General features: G+C 44.0%; 1 protein-coding gene across 2 annotated transcripts in view; it reads left to right on the plus strand.

The window, feature by feature from the left end:
• Window positions 1-21,749, plus strand: part of KLHDC1 (kelch domain containing 1) — a 1,359,852-nt gene that overhangs the window by 822,603 nt on the left and 515,500 nt on the right. For both annotated transcript variants that reach the window (XM_078659709.1, XM_078659708.1), the window contains exon 8: window positions 4,868-4,926. In XM_078659709.1, the coding sequence (XP_078515835.1) occupies window positions 4,868-4,926 (59 nt within the window). The remainder of the gene's footprint in view (window positions 1-4,867; window positions 4,927-21,749) is intronic.

Raw genomic sequence — 21,749 nt, forward strand, 5'->3', positions numbered from 1 at the left:
CTGGGTTACATCCTGTGCTGTACGATCATCCGCACTACCACCTCAGAACACTGCTGCTTGGTCGCGGGTTTGACAACACGGAGCCTGCACTGCCGCACAGCTCCCAAATCAAGTTTGTAGCGTCCCCACTGCGCAGTTAGCCATTACTTCGCTTGTGTAGTTACTGGCGCCTCTAAACTTGCTGCGTTTGTGCACACTAGCATCCCAAGCCCAATTGGCTGGTTCTGGCGTTACGATGGCACTACTGTGCACAGGAGAAGAAACAGATAATCGGGCCGTGTGACTGAGCCTCGCTAGAGTGCGCACGTCAACTTGGCTGGCTAGCCACTCCCCCGTGACTTAGATGTCTTATTATGAACTTATAAAAGAAGAAACCCCGGAAGAGGGGCAACACACTCAGTTTATTTTTTTCCTTTGAATGTACACTCCATTTATTTCCCTTCAAACTGCACTCCATTTTAATTTTCTTTATGCACTTTGTTGTTTAAGGACTAGTGCAATGCTTTATTGCACTTCAGGTATTTCTGTGTTGACTGATCTTTGAGGATTCAAACTATTTTCCTTTAGGTGTATGCTCTGATGCTATGGTCGGTAGCAGATGGACTGAGAACCCTTCATGCCGAACCTGAACTTGAACTTTTCCTTTTCTTAGCTTATGGACAATGCCCTTAGAGACTTTAAATACGTGTTTTCCTGGATCAGAATAGGCTATTGATGGTCGCTAAGGATTCATCTTGCTACCTTATAGGATTCTGGTCTTTGTACCTCTGCAAGTGGATTTGAGCTAATTTTACACCAGTGTCTAGTGCTTTTATTAAATATTTGTAACTAAAATTTTAGAGATTTCTTATACTAATGAATTTTGACTTTAATACAATAATCTTTACAACTCTAAATGTAATTGACATTTTCATTTGTGTCTATGTTTCTTCATTGACACTGTGCATAGGGTGTGATTTGGTCCTCAATTGATGAAGATGGTTGGGAATTTCTAAAATTACCCCTCCTATTATCATAAAAATGTTCATCACGGGAGATTTATAAAGTAAAGAATGTTTCAAAACTGGAGATATTGAACTACATGAGAATTCGCTCTAATTGTAGGAAGGCCCAGTGTGATTAGGGTGGAAGGAAGAGTAAATATGTCTGCTGTAAGTGATGAGATACTGTAAAACGAGATACGTTTTATAATAGAAAATATGCTTCAGCAGTACCAACTTCCATTTGTATTTTTGGGTACTTTATGATCCACCAAGGACATAGGCATGAATAAACGGTATCCTTTTTGCACCCATTTCCAGTGTATAGAGGTACCTGACCGAGGTAACTATTACAGGTTGCAGCAGTGGTAAGAGCCAAATCGCACCAACCTACCCTGTACATGTATTAGTATTCAAGTAACAATATTTGGATGTGGCCTAACGGCTAGAGAGGTCAACCTCGAAGCAGGGAAACCGGGTTCGAGTCTCGGCAGGGACGCTCAACATCCTGTGAATCTAGGCAAATGACTTAATATCCCCGTGCCTAACAAAATGAATGTGTCTGTCTGTAACGCAACTGTTTCTTATCTAAAGTGCTCTGATACCCACGGGTCGAGTTCACGCTATATAAAACTCCCAAAAAAGAAAATGTATTAGGTGGGTGCTAATCACCGAAAACACTCCTCCTGCAGCAAAGTGTGAAACATGGAAATTACAATGTAATTACCAAGTGTATGGCATAATAATATACTGGAGCACACCACCTAAAGCAAATTCAACAGAGATGCCTAAATGTAGAGAATCAAGAGTTTGATAACTTGAAAGTGTATAAAAATGTATTGCATTCACATGATACTTAAAACATGCAACTTTTTTTTAAAGGAATTTTTCAGTATATATGGCAATTGTTCTATTACATCATAGGAAACAAAACAGACAAATTCTAAGAACAGGTAATAATGCAAGCCCAAAATCCTGGCATCACATTCCAGAATAGAAACTACTGGGCAATTAAACATTGACAAACACAGTAGGAAGAATTCAGTTTGTCTTGTATAATATCCAATGAATATCACAGCCATGCAGCCAACACATGTTTTGTCTAAAAGAAGACTTCCGCAGGGCTTCTAGTCATGATAGCATAAGCTGGAGAAAGCTATCCAGATGAGAGCCAGGATGCAATAGGGGCGTATGTTTTAGTGTAAGTATGAATGTAATGTCTTAGTATTCAAATAACGTTGTCCATAGAAAAAAAGTTTTATGTTGATCTCTATATATCTAAGGACTACTACACCCTCCATCATGAGTGCAGTTTATAGAGATCGGCTATGCCATGATCCGCAAATGGCCATGCTAAGTTTACACTTAGCATTGCCGTTTGCGGATAGTGGCATCGGTGACCTCTATAAACTGCACTCAATGGAAACTTTGAGGAAACTTTTTTTGTGTTGGCTGCATGGCTGTGACATTCATCGGATATTCTACACGAAACATGGAGTCCTTCCTACTGTGTATTTGTCTGTGTTTAATTGGCCACTATTTTCTATTCTGAAATGTTGTTGCCAGGGTGCTGGGCTTGCATTATGACCTGTTCATATGATTTGTCTGTTTTGTTTCCTGTGATGGAATATCACAATTGTCATACATACTGAAAATTAGTTTTTTTTTAAAAGTTGTATTTTTTATGTATCATGGGAATGTAGTACATTTTGGTACTCTTTGAAGTTATCAAACTCTTGATTCTCTCCATTTTAGCATCTCTGTTGAATTTGCCCCCTTTCGCCCCTCTTATTTTCATTGGCAATAAAACCCTTAGCGACATAGGTCTGTTGTGACACCCAAGTATGAGGATTTGTTCTGGGGCTGGCCGTAATGGACCACATTGTTGTATATTTAGATGGCATTCACCTGTTTCTTTCTCAAACCTCTGTTACGGGGCCTTGCATAACATATATGCCTGAAGCCTACGAGGAAGCATCTGGACTTCGGTCAACTGGTCCAAATCCCTTCTGGTATCCCTGAATGGGTACAGAGATAATGAGACCTGGGAAGCCATGTCTACCGGTCTGTTTTCTCAGTTTTCGAAACTTGAGGGTTCTTATTGCGTTCAATCTGGGACTCATGTGGAGCCTCAACGTGCAACCGTTGATGCTTTAAACCTGTGCCGAACTGGATAAATTGTTCAAACTGCCCCTTAATATCTTGGGTGGGGTGGCTCTGATTAAGATGATTGCCCTCTCCTGAATACTTTACGTGATCCAGACCCAGAACCCAGGTGTTTTTTCTGTTTGGTGCACACTGGAGGCTTTTATGTTATGTTATGTTACGCTAATTTATAAGGCGCACAGATGCTCCAGCAAAGGAGCGTCCTGGCGCCCGCCAGGTAGCAGCACAACACAACAAGGCACGGAAGGAAGACAAGGGGGCTAAGGAAATAAAAAGGTTTTTACTGCCCGCCGAAAGGAGAGCAAATCACCAAGTGCCCGAATCTCAAAAGGAAGAGAGTTCCATAGCACGGCGGCACGAACTTGAAACGAACGGCCGCCGGCCCGGCAGCGCTTGAACCTGGGAACAACAGCTAGTTGCAAATCGGAGGATCGTAGGACACGGCCCGGGGTGTAACGAGACAGGAGGTTGGCAAGGATCAAGGCAGGTGCTCCCTTCGATAATTTTAAAAGCAAGACAAAGGACCTTAAACTGAATCCTCCGAGCGATCGGGAGCCAATGCAGCGTGCGCAAGGTATTGGCCGTGGAGCAAAATCTGGGCAGTCCCACGACCGCTCTTGCTGCCGCATTCTGTACCCGCTGTAGGCGGGTGAGTTCCGCCTGATTTAAGCCCGATAGAAGGGCGTTGGCATAATCAAGGCGTGACATCACGGTGGCCTGGATAACAAGTTGCCTAGTTTTTGCATGAAAGAATTTTAATACAGGTCGTAAACCCCGCAAGATGCCGAAGCAACAGGCCGCCGTGCGCTTAGTGTGGCATTCAAAAGAAAGAGATGGCTCAAGCCACACCCCTAGATTTTTCAGTTGAGCGACCGGAATAGGTGTGGGGCCCAGGTCCGATGGCCACCACCTATCACGTGGTTTGAGAGTGCCTGGCTATGGTCAAATATTGGCAAAGCATCTTTGCGATTCTGTCCAGGGTCTTGAACAGACCCGTTGACCTTTCGCCACTTGTGGCCGTGTTTGGCATTCTTGATGACATTGATGGTGATTGTCGCGAATGCACCCTGGTGGGGATTGGGACAGTGATATCAAAAATAGACCTCATTAAACACTGTTATTGTAACTCTTTTTGGCTGAATGGTGGGGGAGGTGGACTGGTGCACATAGCTGGAAGAACCAATATATGTAGTGAGGGGATGGCCTTGAAAACATTTGAGAATAGGGTGGAAATGGAGAGACCACTATGGTTTGGTGTAAGCTGTTTTAGTCCTGCATATGATGTGCAGAATGTGCTGGCCTGGCATGTTATGTTATGACGGTAATGAGAATAGTGTTTTATTATGTAGCCTGGGGGGAAAAAAAATTATATTAAAAAAAGGTTTGAAAAAAATAGACCTATTGTGTCAAATGAATTTTCAAAGTACGATTTTAGGACCATAGCCCATGCAGTACAGCACTGAATAACAGTCACAGTGCACAGAGCCATTATACCAGAAAAATTGATTTCTGAGAAAGGTAAAATCAAACTCTCAATCACCAAGCAAAAACGTGTATTTGCTACACAAAGTTATTGCCTTTGTCAGGTGTTGTTTTCAAAAGTGCTTACTATTTTATTGTACTCTGTTGAAAGTGACACTCGCTTGAAAATATATCCGGAAATCCTGATGCACTGCATACCTTATTCATGCGCATATGCATTTTTGTGTTTGGATTTTCAGCAAACCAGGATGAATGACTTGCATTCATTGGATTTAGATACTTGGACTTGGTCTGGAGGGTAAGTTGCACTCCTAAAAAAGTGTAATAATTGTTAGGTTGTAATCTCAGTGAAGAAAAGAAAATGCTGTAGTTGTCATCACTATTAGTACAGAAAGTGATTTTGCATAGCCAAATGTCTGTTTACTATGGATTTGTGCTCATAGGTAGAATGATTGAAAACACTTTTTGTTCAACTCAAAGACAATACCTTAGGTCAGCTTAAAGTAGGAGTATGCATCTGACCTTCAGGAAATGGGCACTGAGAAAAATGGTGATAACAAAGTACTGGTGATGGTAACAAATGCAGCATCCAGCATTGTCATGCTGAACATAACGTGCTAACCATAAGTATATTATTTCGGGAAAGGAATACTTCCCTACTGTGTATTGTTATACTACACATTTTGGAAATATTTCATAGGCATTGTGAAGATTTTGTGATCCATACTTGTGACTACGAAGTGAAATTTCAATGAATGTTGGAATAATGTTTTCTGTATGTTCAAGATGAACGCTGCATCACATCATCCGGTTTCCTAATCCTGTTTCATGAGCAGCATGGTGGTCATCTTGAAAGTATGAAAATATTATTTTCTATACTTTCAGTTTGGTCTTCGTGTTGAGTAATGAAGTTGGGCCACACAACTTGGCATTCATATTGAGATTATAAAAAAACAGTTTTCTATAGTTTTCAGATGACTGGTTGCCTATTGGCTTTGCCATTACTGGCTAATTTTAACAGCATCCGCCTCATAAGGTCCTCAAGGTGCTTACCAGGTCAGGCCTGGGGGTCTCCTCATTCTAACCTCATCAAGGCTAAACTCCTGCAGGCCCCTCCACTAAGCCACCATCAATCCCAGCATAGGACAACCATCTGTCTCTGAAGCCTCTACCACCACTCCTCTTGTTCCAAGTAGCGGCGCTGCAGCCTCCCCAAGGGCTGACGCCAGCGTTGCGGGATCTATCACTCATCTTGTAGAGTCTTATCTCGTACCAGGATAGGAAACGCTGCCACTTCTCTCCACCATTGGCCTCCATCAGGTCTCACAGCCCCAGGAAGCCCTGGGTTCACTGCCTCAGTTCCAATGTCAACTGGCCAGAGCCCCACAACCCAAGCAGAGGGCTGCAGGCGGGGACCTCGCCACTCACGTTCCGTCTGGCAGCTCTGCCCAAGGCTCCCGGTGCTCGTTGTGGATTCCTGCCTGTGCTGCTCCCTATCTTACCCTCAGCAGGGATTGCTATATGTTGGGCCTCGGTCCTCGACCATGCCTCCAGGCAGCCTACTTGAGGCAGGCGACAACAGGAACACCGCCAATGTTACAGTTTCCTCCAGGCGATCCCACTGGCAAGATAGACAAGTCTCTGTCAGCCATTCCCCTCAAAACAGGGTGATGGCCATCTTAACTGGAGCAGACGGGGAGTCTGGCTTTTGCAGGTTTCCATGACTCTAAATCTCCCTGATGGCATCATCTGACAGCAACTTCAAGTCTCCCCTAATGGACTGTTACATCGTGGGCTGGGTTGGGGCATGGGGTCCGAGTGCGGGTTCAGGAGGGACTCCAGTCGTCAGAACTCAGTAAGGACAGATGCACATGGGGCCTCGTCGTGGGCTTGCCTCCCCGGGAAAAGCCTGTTTAATGAAAAAGCCAACCTCTTTCTAGAACACTTTCAACTAAGCCATACTATGTATAAGGCTCTGGATTTTGCTCCATAGTTAAAAGATTTCAAAGGTTTAAGGATTCATTCACCAGGCCAGCTGGGCCTGCCTATAACCTGAGCCAGTCACAAAGCCAGCATCTTTTCTTTCATTCTTGGGCAGATGTTCAGGTAGAGGAGTAAGGGCTTAGGCTACTTCTTCTCCATTCTCTACCCTGTTGCTAAAAACCACTCCTAGCACTTGAAAACATTCGAAATTGTTGCCAATCCAAGGACTGGGTGGCTAACTTTCTCAGCGATGGGAAGAGAACACTTTAAACTGATGAGTCCTTCATAACATACATGAGTTATTAGCTTAACTTCCTGAAAAGGTCACCACACTTCCATCCACAACCCCATGCACATGACATTCTAGCAAAGGCTGCAATATGAACATTTACTCTTAACCAAAAAGGTTGGAATGCTATGCCAGATATTTCATTTTAGATGTGTTCTGGACAGCGCATGCTCTGTCCCTGAGAGTCTGTTGTTCATAAAAAAATAATCTTAAAACGGCTTAGTCTACCCGTTACTTACCATTGGTTGTCTTCAACATCACTCTCATTTCAAACAGGTAGCAGGAAGCACACACTGTAGGCTGCAAACATCACAGGGTAATTGTGTTTATATGTTTAAAATGGTCAAGTGTTTGTGCCCTTGCTGGTATACTTTTTTTACTTTTCCTTTTGTAAAGTTCTTTTCATATCTTGCATTTTTACCTAACTTTTAGCCATGCTGCACAGCAGCCGCATTGCATGGCTAAAACACATTCGCAAAGCTAATGTCTCTTGCATAGGCGCGGCCTGTTGGCTTTGCCAATGCTTGCTCCATAAGATCGATTTTCTGAAACCTTTCCAGGATACATCTCGACTATCATAGACTTGGTCAATATACCAACCGAGAACTTGGTGGACTGTCACACATGAACCGCCTGCGCATCACAGGAGAATATTGCTTTCTGGGCAATGATCAGTCCTGGTACAGCAACAGTAGTATTTGTTGTTAGTAAGTTCCAGAATTCCTATCACCATGAATAAACACACTAGAGTATATATAGAAAACATATACTTTTATGAATTTTATTAAAATCAAAATCCTATCCTTGTGCATATTTGTGTACAGCTGTAATGATAAACCAAACAAAACAGTTACATCAGAAGCAGCTAATAAACAGAATATGAGAATGATTTCCAACATTATAACAGTATTTTAGAGTTTCCCTGCATTTGATCTCAGATCCCCTCTGTTCTTGCCTCTAGCTAAACTATCTTATCACCAAAAGGAACCTGTTTGAATTTCTTAGGTGGTTTGCCTTTCACCCACATGCGGTGATGAAATAACTGAGATACTGTTCCATAGGAAGGGAGTAAGTGTTGCAGCAAGCTGATAAGATGTGGCTGGCAGCCCCAAGGTTCCTGCTTATAGCCTTTGAAAAGGTGCTTATAGTTCCTATCTGCATAAGCCCAATCGTTCAGGTCTCAGAACCCTGGAAGTGTGAGAATTCCTGACTCTCTAACACTTGGTTTGTATTTACCTTAAATATTCTTTTCAGGGTGATTTTTCTCTTATTGAATGTTATTAAAAACAGCAACTAATGTATTGCTTGCTATAGAATGTTATCAATTATAACACCCAACATGAACCTTCACATGCTTCTGCTTCCGTGAGACGTTATTGACGGTTTGACTTACATGTATAAACAATTGCTAAACTATGAACTTGAGATGAACGTTAAGAAATACATGGTTGCTAACAACACTAAATGCAATATGCATTTATAATTGGAAAATGTACATTCAAATAAATGAATATATGAAATGCAATGGGGAGGAAATAAGCTGGAACAATGCAAAGATTACCGCACATGGAAATAGACCTCCAGGATGCGTATTTAAATATTATGATTTCAAGTGATTAATTAAATTTTTTGATGATGGGCTTCCTTAATGTTTGTGAAGGTCAAGAGTACAGCACGGACGGGGCGTGGCTAGCGACCAGCCAAGATGGCCGCAGCTTAACAGAGCTCCGTGACCATCAAGTCCTTCCAAACAATATCCGTGCATTTATCCTGAACAAAGACGGTGCTGCATCACAAAATCTTATGCGGGAAAACCTCTGGAACAAACCGCACCAACTCTGATCATCGAACTCCCCTGGGTTGCTGAGTACTGCCGCAGTGAAAATCGAGGCCTTGCCTGAGCGTTGAAGCCGGGGCCTCGAGTATACACAAGATCCGGAGGTCCGGAGCCCAGCGCGGTGGTGGGATCACCTGGTACCGAGAGCATTGTTATACAAAGACCCTGCGCATACTGCGGCCGAGCGGTAAGGACTCCCGCCTACGGCTGGTGGGGACGAACTCCGACTCATACCTGCTGCGGGAAGGACTGGGAACGATTGAGAGAGTTTTCGTTCCATTGGGGTTTGTGGCAGTGAACAACGGCCGAAAACCAGCAGACAGTTCGGCACGATATGAGAGCCTTGGCAGCCTCGAGGAAGTAGGCACACGAACAGAGGCCACCAAGCCGACTACACCCGTGGCATACCTCAGCGCCGACGCCGGGGAGGGGGCGCTGACCCCAGGGTACCACAGGCGACGCCGGACATCCAGCGACTACAACCCGGAGAGGCGCAAATAGACCCCCACAGACACCTGGCCCATAAGTGGTGATAAAGGGCCCGAAGCACTGCAAACCAACCTGCAAGGACGGAGGCCCTAAACCATACACTACTAAAGGGGCTACCAAGGACGGAACCATAAAACAGCAGCGATGGCTCTACCCAGGAACTTCTGCCATCACAGTGGCCTAATTCATCAGCCAAAAGAGTGACACAGTAAGGTCACGAGGGCCCACCTACAGAATTGGTACGGCGCGGACAACTTACTGACAAAATCGTGCTGCACCTGGAGTCGGGTACCCACGGTGCGCAACAATGAGTGGTAGGGGGACAAGAGTACAGCCGCTCTCCAGATTGGATAAACACGTTTACACCAAGGATTCCCCAGCAACCCTAGGGGAGATGTACCGCAAATAGCAGCCCGATGGGCACAATCTCCACAGACATCTCCCCAATACGGGCCGACTTCGCAAAAATGTCAGATCGCCTGATAGACGTTGAAAAAACGACGAAGGGGCTCTCAGCAGACACGGCAGAGCTAAAACAAAAAGAAGTTGGAAGAAGACAATACCTTGCTGAAAGCTAAGCTTGATGAGCAAGAAGGTCAGTCCCGATGCAATAACGTGCGCCTGGTAGGTGTACCGGAGACCGCAGGGGGCCCAGCACTAGATCTTTTTGTAGAAGATCTCATCCAGAACCAGCTCCAACCGAGAGGTCTATCCAACTATTTTTCGGTAGAGCAGGCCCACCGAGTGCCTGGGGGCAAACCACGACCGGGAGCTCACCCATGTCCAATTTTGGTGCGCATTTTAAACTTTTTGGACCGCGATGCCATTTTGCAGGCCGCACGTATTGCCCCGCCAATAAAGATTGATAACTCTGAAGTCACCTTTTACCCTGACTACACAGCGGCAGTTGCACCACAAAGGCGTAGTTTCACAGAGGTAAAGGAGGAACTACGAGTCAAAAAACTGAAATACTCGATGATCTTTCCGGCACAATTGCATGTCGAATCTGAAGGAAAAACGTGGTTCTTTGAATTGCCGAGAGAAGCGCAGGACTGGCTGGAGGGCTGGAGGCCGGCTAGAGGACCCAAAAACCGAGACACGACGCGGAACAACCGCTGAAGAGGCAGGTGGTGTACAAAGAGACAATGTTATTCGGTGGACTTTAAATACTGGACATCTACGGACTACAGACCACAGAACTGTCACACGGTGCAGGACATTGAAGCATTGCCGTGATATCCTTGCCAGGGCCCATGGCTGGGAGCTGAAATAGGGGGGCAGGTTGCAATAATGAGCATGGAATATGAGGCACAAGATTCGACGAGATATCGGGAGAAGGGACGGAGGCTCCCGCAGGTAGGACCTACTGAATTAAAAGCAGCACTGTATGGACAGTATCAGAGCGGCTGTTGTGTTGTTCTGAAATAGTTAAGTAGCTATTTAATTTCACTCTCGTGCAGCTCTGGAACCAGTGTCAGCCGGTTCGGTACCAGGCTGGCGGGGCATGGGGCCGGTCAAAAAAAAAGAAAGTGATCAACATCTCCTTCGAGACAGCAACCTTCCCGGACAGCTGGAAACACGCCGAGATCAACGCCTTACTCAAGAAACCCAAAGCGGACTCCAAGGACCTGAAGAACTCCCAGCCCATCTCCCTGCTCCCGTTCCCGGCGAAGGTCATCGAGAAAGCCATCAACATGCAACTGACCCGCTACCTCGAGGAGAACAGCATCCTGGACCCGTCCCAGGCCGGGTTCCGCAGCAACCACAGCACCAAAACCACCCTCATCGCGGCCACCCTCATCCTCCTGGACCTGTCAGCTACCTTCGGCACAGTCTGCCACCGCACACTACGAACATGTCACCATGACGCCGGAATCCGGGAGAAGGCACTGGATTGGACCACATCCTTCCTCACCGGCAAAACACAGAGCGTCCGCCTCCCCCCTTCCGCTCCGTAGTCACCGAGTTCATCTGCGGCGTACCCCAGGGCTCATCCCTCAGCCCTACACTGTTCAACAACTACATGGCACCTCTTACCCACATCGCCAGACAGAACGCCCTCAACATCATCTCCTACAGCGAGGACACCCAACTGATCCTCTCCCTCACCAAAGACCGCCAAAGCCAACCTCCACTAAGGGATGAAGGCCATCGCAGGGAATGGCAGCCTGGGCATGTTCTCTACCCAAGCTGTTAGGCAGCCTGGGTGGAGCACATGGCGTTTTGGCCAGCCCGAGAGAGCCAGCCAAAGCATAATTCTTACTTTAGAGTGAAACAACCATTTCTATTCCCCGATGTCAGGGGAGCCAAGCCCTGCCCTGCCCTAGCGTGACAATACTAAAAATAAAATGATAATAACTTCAGTTCTTATCATTTTATTTTACACGTGAGCAGTGAGGCGATGCTCCTTTGCCTTAGTGGAGGAGCCGCCACTGTCTGAACACAAATTCACCCTGTGAAGTCCTCTCTACTCGTTTTCAGTTTCGGCTAAAGCAGGTGTTGCTAAATGGTGTGACCTCGTTTATAAAATCCCTGGCGAAGATAAAAGGAGGACAATCACGGATATAAATGCGTCAGCTTGATTATCACTTTTATATGATGGATTTGAGTTATAACAATCTTAGGAAACAGGTGAACATAGTGTTAGCTATTCTACGCATGTCTAAAACTTTACACTTTCTGTGAAAGAAATATAAGAGGTTCAACTTCAGAAATAGAGGAGTTAAAACCCATAATATGAAAGAAGAGTCTGAACTCAGTGTTTATGACATCCCCAAAATATTAAATGAGATAAATACATTTAAAAGAATCTGTGATGTTATGAAAATGATATCCACAGAGATAGAAAAAAGAACTAGTGTAATTTTTTTACTTTTGATCATTGGGGCTAGGCGCAAAAAGCACCCTTTTACATTTCAGTTCTTGAGGAGCAGTTTTTTCCTTTTTAAATTGAAATTATTTTTACTTTTTCCTAATTCACAATATTTTATTGTTTTCAACTACGGTGCGCAGCAATAGCCTTGGTACAGATTTAGTGGTTGAAGTAATTCTTTTACATTAAAGGATTGTACAAGTGGAGTTGCCAGTGGGCTCTACAGGGTAATAGAATGGCAACACTTCATGCACCAAAAGACTGGTCTCACTTGGGGTCACCTAGCTTGTGAAACAACAGACTCCAGTGCACACTTAGGATCTTTATCCTTTCTGCTCCAAGATAGAATGGCATACTTTTTTGACACTGCTACTTAGTTGGTAGAAGGGTTTCGTGTTGTTGATTGGACTGGCCTTCATTTCTTGAATAGAAGAAAGATGAGAATGGCACAACCAGTGATCCAAGGGATTGTCGAACATCCACCAAATAGAATTGAGAATAGTGAACTGATAAATGAAGGAATGAATCCAAACACTGACTTAAGACCAATCAGCAAGCCCAATCCAATACTCCTGATATAGTGTGTTATACCTGTTGTGTTTGATGAATGAAGTATGTTGTACAGCAGATTATCAAAATGAGTTGGAAACGTGATTTGCAGGAGTTTTTTAATCTCTGATGCAAAGCTGACTGTTTGAAAGGCAACAGTTTCTGCCACTGAGGTTATGGACACCTCTTTCTGGATTAATATTGCAGCAAGTTTGTTTAATTTATCAAAGTGCATATTAACAATATCTATCTTTGGCCAAGAAGCATTTGCAAATAACCACCATAGAGGGGCATAAAAGGTAGTACCACAAACCTTATAGCTATTAGTGCATTTAACATGTAGGAGAACCCAGCGGCTGTGCCACAGCATGTTTTGTTTGTCTTAAAAAGATAAGAAATGTAACTTGGATGTATGTGATAGAAAGAGATAAATGGGACAGGTGTTGCCAATAACTTTCAATTCAGACCTAGCATTAAATGGTTGCAGCCTCTGTGCAGAGTAATGGAATTGAAGCGGAGAGAATGACCTAGAGGATTAGTGTATCCTGCTGGGCTTATGAAAGCAAGCTTTTCTTTAGGGGAACAAAATAACTCAAAAGGAACTCCAGTGCATGGTGAAGGAAAGTGCTTTGTGTTTTTTTTCATATCATCCAAAGGACCTGTATTTATGGCAGTCGTGGAGTGAAAGGCAGTAATGGGCAAGGCAGTTGCGCCATGTAGGAGATACATGACATATGGATAATCTGCCACAAAAACAGTAATTTCTATTTCCACCATACTTAAAAGGGTATATGTGGCTTCTTTGTTAGCCATCGTTTTTTTGGGTAAAAGTTAGATAGGTCTAAACACAGTACTTTTATTTATAGGCTGCCATGGCACTTTACCTGATTTTTGTGTTTGTATAAACCAATTTAGCTTTAGAATAGCTCACATCTGAGCCGGTCCATGTTCCGAAAGACATAAGCCTTCTTTCATGAGACTAAGGGCTGATGCAATTTTTGAATTTATCATGTACATTTGTTTTAAGAGAGTTTGAAAGCCATTGTCAATAACTTTACATGTGGTTTGTATATTTTTTCTGTTGATTTCTTTCAAACTTTCTGCAGCTTCCTTTTCTGAGTAAGTCTGCATTCATTTCTTTCCAAATGGCATATCCCAATAAGAAGGCAAAATGCTTATTTTTGACTGAGCGAGGACTGGAATGCACTAGCCATAATTTGCACCATAAATGGTTACAGTCACAGGTGAATTTTTATTATACCTTGGGTACAGTAAGTAGCTAGTATTAGAAATCATGTGTTTCATGCATACATTAGGGTCAGTTGGCCACAGGGCTGCCCCTTCAGATTGGAATGCAGTGAATTATAATTACCATTCTATATGGTTTTATTAAGCTCGATATCCTTCTCCATTGCCAACCCGAAAACTGTTTTTAATGAACTTCTGGAACAGAGGGTGTTTTCAAATTTCAAATGGACCCCAATCCCCAGCAGATTGTCTGCCGAACTGTTTTAGTTAGGAAAATCCTTTCTCTGAGCACTATGCTAGTTATGTTATGTTATTTTAATTTGTTACGTGCTCGAATTAGCCCCGAGGGGATATCTCGGCTTGAGACCAGGGCAGGAGGACAGGCTAGAATTGACCTAAAATAGGTGGATCCTAAGCCCCTTCCTAAAAAGGGAATGGTTTTCACAGAGACGAAATAGTGGGGGGCAAGGAAAGAGAAACATCTTAGCTTGCCCTGGCCTTCTTAGCCCTGGGGACTTTAAGCAGGGCTTTATCGCAGGATCTAATAAGTCTCAATGGAGTGTAGGGCAGATGCTAAGCTGCTAGAAAAGAAGGCCCTTGGTGGGTTAGGTAGCATAATTTAAAAATAATTCTCTTTTTCACCGGAAGCCAGTTTAGAGACTGCAACGGTGGGGCTGAGGCTGAGTGCGGAGGAAGGTTGCAAACAAGGCACGCTGCAGTATTTTGGACCACCTGAAGTTTAAAGAGTAGATTCTCGTTGATGTAGGCCAGGAGTGAGTTGCTGTAATCAAGGCGACTGATTACCAAGGCTTGAACCAAGGTTTTCAATGAGGAAAGTGTAAGAGAGGGAAGACTTTTCTCAGCAGCATTAGCACATGGAAGAAGGATAATGTGGTGGCCGAAGTGTGTTCTTTCACAGAAAGAGAATGGTCTAAGCGGATTCCAAGGTTTCTTACTACCAATTTGGGTGAAGGGCTGGAGCCCAGCTCAGCTGGGCACTACTCTTGAGTCCAAACAAGTTGAGCTTGTCCAAAAAGCCTAATTTCTGTTTTCATAGGGTTGAGTTGCAGTCAATTTTCCAACATCCATGTCGTTGTAGCCTTCTTCCCGGAGGAGAATAAGGCTTTGGATTTGGACAGGTTGGAGCCAAAGGAGAAAAGTAGCTGCGTGTCATCAGCGTATGAAATAATCTCAAACCCAAAACCTTTGACGATCTTATCAAGTGGGGGCCATATAAATATTAAAAAGTCGTAGGGCTCAGACAGGAGCCCTAGGGTATTCTTTAGTCCAGTGGCATAATTCTGAATCTGTAGGGACCGATGATGATCGTTTGGGACCTCTGTGACAGGAAATCTACTAACCATTTGAGGGTCATTCCTTGGATCCCTAAATCCTGGAGTCTATCAAGAAGTCGGGGTGAAACACTGTATCAAATGCCGCTGACAAGTCCAACCAAATCAGTTTTGTCAGGACATTAGCGTAGAGCGAGCATTTAATATGGTCTGTGACCGCAAGCAAGGCTGTCCAGTACTGTGGAGAGGTCTAATTCCAGATTGAAAGCTGTCTAATAACCTGTTAGCCTCAAAGTTGGTTGACATTTGATGATTGATATGTTTTTCCAGTAACTTAGCCAACAAAGGGAGGAGGGAAATAGGGTGGTAGTTAGCTAGATCAGTGGATTTTTTTTTTTTACGGGCCTGATCAAGCCTGCCTTCCAGTCTAAGGGTACTTTCCTGGAAGTGATTGATAGAATGATTAAGGAACAGATTTGCTGTGCCAGTTCAAAAGCAAGATTCGACAAGGCTGTGGGAGGGCAAACATCTCAAGGAGCGCCCGACTTCATAGAGCTTAGAAGGTTGAAGGTAATTTCTGGGGATATTACCTTGAAATTACATTAACTGATAAAATCCTTATTTGTAAAGCACAAACTACTCTCCCTTACGGGTCTCAAGACGCTTGGGGTCGTCGTGGAAATTAAGTGAGCTATTGCCCAGAGGCACATGGTGCTGAGCCGAGCCGGAGATCGAACCGTGAACCCTGTGCTCCGAAGTCAGCTGCCCTGGCCGCTACACCACACCTCTCCACCTCTGATGGTAGAGTCAGTGAGAGGAGGAGGGGCTGTAGGCCTCTCGTGTGGCTCAGGAATGATAGAAAGGAAGTTTAGGTAAATCTCCTCGAAAATGATCAGGCAAGGCGTCGCAAAGAGATTGAGATGGGATTGGATCTGAGGCGCAGGCCACTGGATTTATGAAGGAATTGAGAGTTTTTCAAAGAGTTTTTGAGGAGTTCTCTGCTTCATCAATTGTTTTCACAATATGAATTTTGCAGGCTGACTTGATGTTGCGATGGTAGACAGTTAGGGCCAGTTTATAGGTTTTTTTATCAGCGGGTAAATTAGTCGAACGCATTCTACTTTCCAATCTTTTGCAAGAGGCTTTCTCAGTCCTTAGGTCGGGCGTATACCAAGGGGCATGAGGTCTAAGGGAACATTTTTTGCCATTTCTGTATGGGGCAAAAGCCTAGTCCAATGATATGTTAAAGTTAGAGTGCGCTAGGTCTGCATCAGCGATGTCAGAGGGCAGGGAAGGCACTTGTACCTTGGCCCAAGCCAGCGGGGTAACTTTTTTCCATTGTCTAGATAGTTTGTTATGGGCCATAGGGAATTGGGTTTTAGTCTTGAGAGCAGGAAGATGGAAACAAATCAGAGAATGATCACACCAGAGTACAGGTTTAGGGGGGTCAATGGTAACAAGAAGTGTCATTGAAAAAATTAAGTCAAGGGTGTGACCCGCAGAGTGTGTGAGACCCGAAACTTGTTTGTGAAGTCCTAAAGTTCCTAAGTCAGAGAATAGTTGGTTAGTGTCAGAGTTCATAATATCACCACCAGTAGAAGAAACTGCTGGGTAGAAAGAGCATGAGGGGCTATGAATTCTAAGAGACAAAGACAAAAAGTTTTTTGGGGGCCTGGTGGGCGATAGACCAAGACACCTTTCCGAGCGAGGTTGGGGGAGAGGTCAAATTTGAAAACACAGGATTCCACCCAGTCTTCTGAGATAGAATCAATTATTGTCGCCTTTATATGTTTATCAAAAAAATAGCATACCCCTGCCAATCTTATTGACCTTGTCAAGTCTAAGCATTTTGAAATTGGCTGGAAGAGCTGAGGAGATGGAAGGGGTAGAAGTTGGCCTTAGCCAGGTTTCAATGAGGAATCCTATCTCATAGGAGGAGAAAAAAAGAAGGTCCCAAAGTTCGACGGCATGTTTCAACAGGGATCTCATATTAATAAGAAAGCAGTTTAGGCTTTTGCCAGGGACAGGGGTGTTATTGGGAAAAAGTATAGGTGGGCCCGAAGACACTTCTAACAGAAGAAAGTCCATGCAAGGATTGGGGTTAGTGGGTGAAATATCTCTAGGGAAAGACAGACTTTGAAATCTACATTTGAAAAAGGCTACAGGCCCTATCTGTCATGAGAGGTTTTATGCAGAATGAATTTGAGGGTAAGGATGCCACATAATGCACTATCCAGAAGCCAAGGGCAAAGTTAGTCAGGGTACAAAAACAATTTAACAGTTCAATCCACCAGTATGTGCATTAGGATCGCAGACCACCAAACAAGTCATTGAAGGTAAAAGAATTTCATTTCTTACTTTATCTTCTTTGCCAGCTTGGTGCACGCAGCCTTCGAGTTCGACGAAAAGACCTGGTAGCTGCCACTCGCTGCATACAGGGCAGGCTCCAGGGCAATGTGCTTGGTGCAGCCACACCTGGCACTGACTTGGCAGGAGGGGAAGGCGTGGTGAGAAATAACAGGTATTTAAAAAGTACCCAGTGTAGAGTTCCTTGTGTGTCCAGAGTTTTTCAGGCAACAATAAAAAATGTAAGATAACTTTGGCGATCAATGTTCCTGATCGGGAGAGATTGGAGTTTTATCTAGTGGCTGTTCCACTAATGCTAAAGAAGCGCAGAGGATTAAGATGCCTGCTGCAAAAACTTGTCTTGTGTGTCCAAAGGTTTTCAGGCAACAATAAAAATGTAAAGGTAACTTTGACAATTAATGTCCCTACAGGAGAGAGATCGGAGCTTTATCTAGTGGCTGTTTCCACTTATGCCAAAATAGCGCAGAAGATTAAGATGCCTGCTGCAAAGATGTTCAGAGGTTGTCAGGCAACAATAAAAATGTAAGGGTAACTTTGTCAATTAATGTTCCTGCTGGAGAGGGATCAGAGTTTTATTTAGTGGCTGTTTCCACTCATGCTAAAGTGGTTCAGAGGAGTAAGATGCCTGCTTCAAAGAGCAGAGAGATTGACGCACTGCCTATAAGACTGAGAAAGGCCCGGTACTGAAAGCGGCAAGGAACTGGGGAGTAAGCAGGCACATCACTGGATTGTGAGTGAGTGAGGCATTGATCATGGAGGCCTGGGTGGAGCTCTAGCCTGCAGGCTGCCAGCCCCGGAACTCCCTTCCACTCCTTTGGCTGGAGCACCCAGCACGAACTCTCCCAGTTCCAAGAACTTTGGGGGAAAAAAGAGTTGAGTGAGCTGCGCAAAAATAAACAAAGGCGGGCAGTCACCATTGTTGAAGATGAAGTGCACGGCACACCCCGCTGCTTAAAAAAGCATTTAATCTTGAAAAAATGTAGTTGGCCTGCCATGCAGAAGAAAAGGTTAGACGCACGGCTGCCATTATTAAAAATAAATCACGCTGCATGCCACGCTGTTTAAAAATGCATAGGTAGAGATCATATACACGGCTGGGGAGTGGGGAGAAGAGGGAACACGTTTAAAAGATAATGATCGGGCTCCTGGTTAAGGCAGGAAAACACGTGGACTCTGCTTTGCAGGAGAGCCTGTTGTGCCTGCTACAGCAGCTAGGAAAAATTACTAAAAAAATACTGCTCTCCAACTGTAAATAAAACATACCGAGTAACAACACATGTAACGGGCAGTCCTTATGGGAGGTTACAACAGGAGAAAAAGAGCTACTAAGGAGGGACTACTAAGCCTATTGACCAATGAAAAGCCACCATTTACAAAGGACAGTAACAGGAGAAACTAAAAAGATGGGCGGAAAGTGGGTGGAGCTTAATGCCCATATCCTGAATATGTCTTCCAGGTAGTCTCCACATTCATCGGATGATTCCGTAAAAAAACAAATTCTGAGCGGTCCCTCTCTCCTATCCTCCTCCTCTACCCCCGTCACACCTGCACCAAGCACGTCTAGGGTCCTTCTTGATAGACTTGAGAAACTAAAGAAATAACAAATTTGCACTGACTTACATGCCTGCATGTTGACAGAATATCTGAAATCTACCGTAATTGCATTAGACCTCCAGATCCGGAACGTCCCAGCTATCTTCATGCAAGACCCCAAGTTTCGCTCAGGGTTTAGCCATCTGGCCACCACCTGTTCATAGCATTAGATGGTTCTGGGTTTTGATTCAGTAATTGAATATAGCCGCAAGGAACTAGAAGAAATTGCAGAGTTAGAAATCTCATATTAGAGGACAATACACTCACTGATGCCATAATCAGCAATACCATAGCCACCTTCAACACTTTTGAACAAAATAAAAAGATCAACTAGATACAAAAAACCATTAAGAAATACGACAAGGAGAAAATATATCCCTACCTACCTACTAGACGAATTTTACAATACCCCATATCAACCTCCAAGAAACAAAAATTGGGGTAGATATAGAAACAACCAAAGGATCACCTTCTCGGAATCCTCCAACACCTCAATTGATGACTCTGACACTGGCGAGGGTGGAAGCTGCAACCACACTCAGAACAGACCCCCTCCACTCCTGCCTGCCTGTTTTTTTTACGGGAACCGCAGATGCGGACGAGGCCGAACCAGAGCCAACTACCAATACCAGTACTCAGGCGAACAACAGCTGTATCGGAAATTCTATCAGTGGGGTCCTCCACAATGAATTCTTCACAAATGACTCCAGATCAAGACATGACCACAATACCTATCTTCAATCTTTCCAAACATAACTTGTCTTCTCAGGAGGTTGCCCTTTTGAGCAAAGACCTCTTATTTGTTCCCACGGCCCGAAATAATCATTTCACCCTTCAAGAGAACTTATAACAGTTCTTCAGATGAATTAGGTTGAGACAATTCTTTGTCAACAGAGTCACACATGATCATATCGATTATTCTCCTTTTCATCCCCCATCTACCTTCTACCCAGCAGCTTCCACTATTCTGCCAGAGACTGGTACTCCATGAAATCGCAGGATTGAAAAAAGAGTTTGAATTTGTACCGTTTAACCTTACCCGGACCGAGAAGGAGTCACTTCTAAATCTAAAACCAGCTCACAAAGGTGGCGGCGTTGTCATCATGGACACTGAAAAATACGATATAGAAATAATGAGACAGCTGTCCAACACTTCACACTATTGTATTCTCACAACAGATCCTTTGCCCGACATCAGAACTAAAATAAAAACTTTGACCAACTTAGCTAGAATACTATTAATGAAAAAGAACTAGCTTCTCTGAAAAAACCCCATCCCTGTACCCCATCATTTATGTACTACCCAAAGTACATAAAGATGCTCCATTCTAGAACCATTGGGGAAATACATTGATGCTGCGATAAAACAATTTGTTCCCTGTACCAATACCTTTGTCCGCGACAATATGGACCTTATAAAGCTAGTCGAAGATAGGCCATTCAACACAGAGACTGACCTAATGATAGATCTTGACATAGAGTCACTATACACCAACATTCCTCACAAGGAAGGACTCTGGATTATACAGAATCTCCTAGATACCAGACCCAAACCTACTCAGATCCCAACAAATTGTATCATGGACCTACTCTGCATCACTATCAGCAATAATTATTGCCTATTAAAAGACAGATTTTACCTACAAATCAAGGATGTATCTATGGGGACATGCTTTTCCCCAAACTTCCCTATCCTCTATGTACATAACCTGGAGAAGTCCCTGATCATGACACCCCTGAACCCCTTCTTTGAGCACATAGGATTTTGGTGACGATACATAGACGACATCTTACTACAATGGTATGGTAATGGGGACACAGTATTTTCATTTATGCAGTGACTTTACAATTGCTAATCCCATCTCAAGTTCACTTTTGATCACCGCAAGAACGATCTACCATTTCTGGGCCTTACCCTTCACGTGGAGCACGAACAAATAGGCACGGTCCTAGTTCGAAAGCCCACATAACATAATACTTTACTACACTATTTGAGCTACCATCCCCAGAGACTCTGTGAAGGACTTCCATTGGTCAATTCCTCCGGATCCGCAGGAATTGTAAATAGAGAAAAGATTAGTTTTGTGAAGCAGCAATTCTCACAGAGAAGTTTACCCGGCGGGGCTATCCCCGCCGTTTGATTACAAGAGTCCGCAAACGTACATGGTATAATCACAGAGACATTCTCCTCGCACCCAAAGACAAACGGAATAACAATTGCATTCTATTTTTATCTACCTTTCGCCCTATGCAGCAACAAAGGAAGCAAAATCATCAGAAGAAACTGGCACATCCTACGGACACGAGGCCTTTTCAGAACCCTCCCTATTTTCATACAGAAGAGGTCAAAATTTGGCGGACCATCTTGTACATGCCATTACGTGGCTACAAAACGCTGAAAATGCCAACACCATCACAGCTGCATGGGGCCTTCCACCTGTTGTGGGACATTACAATTGTCAAAACTGCGTTGTCTGTCCCCTTACAACTAACACAAAAGAATTCAAGGTGAGTGACCATGTCTACAAACTAAAGACCTTCACTATTGCCGGTCGACCAACGTTATCTATACCATACACTACCCTTGCAATTTAATATACAT

Source organism: Lissotriton helveticus, chromosome 9, assembly GCF_964261635.1.
Source record: "Lissotriton helveticus chromosome 9, aLisHel1.1, whole genome shotgun sequence".
In the NCBI taxonomy this organism is placed as follows: domain Eukaryota; kingdom Metazoa; phylum Chordata; class Amphibia; order Caudata; family Salamandridae; genus Lissotriton; species Lissotriton helveticus.